The sequence below is a fragment of the Egretta garzetta genome, unplaced genomic scaffold (assembly GCF_000687185.1).
Source record: "Egretta garzetta isolate BGI_Z169 unplaced genomic scaffold, ASM68718v1 scaffold287, whole genome shotgun sequence".
NCBI classification, from domain to species: domain Eukaryota; kingdom Metazoa; phylum Chordata; class Aves; order Pelecaniformes; family Ardeidae; genus Egretta; species Egretta garzetta.
Window position 1 is genome coordinate 14267926 of NW_009260435.1, and position 2900 is coordinate 14270825.

A 2900-nucleotide genomic window follows, 5' to 3' on the forward strand; every position below is an offset into this window, starting at 1 on the left:
GACGTATTTGTCCGCTACCCAGTAATGTTTCGTTCCCCTTTGAAATTAAGTAAAAGCATCACGTGCAAGAGAAACAATAACGCCGTAAACCTTTCACTACTCCAGGACTGTTCCACATCCAAACCCAACAAGGTTTACTTCTTCAAAGGAATAAATAGGACAGTACTTGCATAGTAAAGGTTTAAACCGAGGCAACACAATTTTTAAGGTACATTCTCCAATAGCTTTCAACATCGTTCAGTTTGCAGACCTATTAAAAAAAAAGTAAATCCAGCTATGCAATGGAGCTGGGCAGACAAACAAAGCCTCCTTGCCAGAAGACCTGCTCTTCTATTTACCTTTCATGGAGCATATAGAAAGCAACAGACCCCACGGGTCCACAAAGACCAGGCTGAGAAAAAAACCACCCTTGCAGTCACGGGAACTACTGTGGTGTACCCTCAGGTCCGCTCACAGCTGCCAAGGAAGTCAACTGGAGGGGGACCAGGCCTCACAAGTTAGCGAACTTTCCCCGTTACCTGCAACGTCAAACTAGAACTACTTTGACAGACATCTGTACTGAGGAGCTCCAGCACAAACCTCCGAGGAACCGAAGGGCCCGCTCCGGCAAACCTTCACCCTAAGCAGACACAGGGAACAAGCAGGGCTAGCCAGCAGGGTCGAGATGTTCAAGAAATCCTTAATATACTAATAAGGAAACTCACAAATTTAACACAGATGGCCCACAACGTCCGCAAGGGTTAAAATACACAAGCTTCTCCGAGATAGCACGGAATGCTGATAACGACAACCAAAGCCAGCCTATGCCCCGCTGCAGCCCCGGCAATCCCAAGGCATGCAGCACTGTCCAGCTTTCCACAAACACAACTCCAGAGGCTCGCTGTCAGAGGCATCCCCAGGAGGAGGGGTGGTATTGCGGGAGGGCCAGTATTTATGAAAATAAAAGAACTGACTTGCAGCCTGTACGCTGCTGTCTAGAACTACAGTTACATTTGTACCACCCATTCCCTGGGGAAAATGACATACAATGCAAACAGGCCTAGTGGTTCAATTATTCAAGTATTAAGAGATTCACAGAAAGACATCTGAGAAACATAACATTTTAATAGATGAAATAAATACTCCAGTACATGCAAGATAAAAACTGACATTGGAAAAAAAAAATTAAAAATCACTTTCGTTATAGTGTAATTTTTTGTTTGTTTGTTTAAACACTCACAGTAGCTTTTCCCCCAGTTTGGAAATCAACACATGGAAAACATAATCACAACCTCCAGTCCTTCCACTCCTACACACCAAATGCACTTCTAACCTAACACTTGATGCAAAATAAAAAAAAAAAAAAAAAAAAAAAATCTACAAAACGAAAACAAACAAAATAGTAGCTACATCCATCATCTAGGTGGTGTTGGGTTTTTTTCATTTTTTAAATGAGTGAGAACTGAGGTAACCTTTTTCCTGCACAACCGGACAGTAAAATTTAGAAGGGAAATTTCGGAAGACAAGACAAGACAAACTTTAAAAACCGCACCCAGCGCGATTAAAGCTTTTTTTTTTTTTTAAGATACCCCCACCTCCCCAAATATTAAAAAAACCAACCAAAAACTTTTAAACAGTTGTTATTACCATTTGTGTGAAGACCTTGCTGAATAAAGGAAAATTTATCTACAGATACTTGCTTGACTTTAAAGTAAAATAAAAAGAAGCCAAAACTGGCTACCTTTGTTAGTACGCATAGTTTGAAAATGCTGTTCTGCTTCTTCACCACATGAAATCAAAGGATTGGGCTCATCCAAGCAAATTCTTTGGTATACAAAAAAGGGGTGAGGAGGTGGGATATTATTTTCCTTTAGCAATGACTGGGATCTAAACAGAAGATGGGGGGGTTAATTCACAGAATTGGAGTTCACTGGCGGTAAAGTCCTGGGTGAAGATCTTTCTCTTAGTGCCTGAGATAACAGGTTGCAACCATCCGAGACGGCGCAAGCTGAGTTCCTCAACCTTTCCCTGTAATCGCTCATTTTGGTGCTACTTTCGGGGTGTTGGGCTATATCCCTGAGGCATTGGGTCAGGAGCACACAAGCAGATACCACGCTCATGGCTCCTCCTAGGATGGCAGTTTGCACAGCTTTGCCCTCTGGATTAATGGTGGCAGCTTTACCCAAAAACTGGGGCTCAGTGGCAAAGCCCACCAGAGCATAGACAGACTGCACCAAAGGTCCACTGAACAAGACGCATCGGTTCCTGGTCAGCTCGCTGGGTGAAGTCTTGACCTCCTTGACACACGCCAAGAGGGCGGAGGCGCTGGTGCTCATACATTTGACACTGAGTTTGAACTGCTCCTTAGCAAATTTATCCTTGGATTTCTCACTGGCCAGCACGCAGGCGTCTGTCAGGAATTTCAAGTTCTTGGACATGTTCTGAGAAACCTCCAGCAAGAGCTGAGGGCTCATATCTGCCAAAGGGGTGGTCTTCAAGACCCCACAGCCGTGCTCCACCTCATGCCTACATCGGGTCACCTTGTAGCGATCCACCAAGCCAGGCATGGCAGGCTGGGCCCCCGCAGCCTCCACTGCAGCCAGGTAGGCAGCGTGGGCAGAGCATTCGGTCAGGGAGACCACCAGCTCCCCCATCTCCATCAGGCTTTCCCCCACCTCCCCGAAGCGTCCCATATTGAGCTGGCTCTGGACGTCATGGGTCAAGATGGAGAGTCCTTTGGTCCTGGCAATGATCGTGTCCCTGCACTTCTCGAAGGACTCACCGAAGACAGACAGGCTCTCGGTGTTCACCGGCCTGGTCTCGCTCGACAGCAGCAGCAGATCAGCCACCAGTTGCATCTTGATCTTGCAGTGGTCGCAGATAGAGACGAGCTTCTTCCTCTGCAGGGAACCGCTGCTGGG

General features: G+C 46.2%; 1 protein-coding gene across 1 annotated transcript in view; it reads right to left on the bottom strand.

Moving 5' to 3' along the window:
* Window positions 1-1546: 1546 nt before the first annotated feature.
* TLNRD1 (talin rod domain containing 1) overlaps window positions 1547-2900 on the bottom strand; it is a 7793-nt gene continuing 6439 nt past the window's right edge. The window contains exon 2 of the mRNA XM_009643878.2: window positions 1547-2895. Within this exon, the coding sequence (XP_009642173.1) occupies window positions 1887-2895 (1009 nt within the window). The 3' untranslated portion in view covers window positions 1547-1886. The remainder of the gene's footprint in view (window positions 2896-2900) is intronic.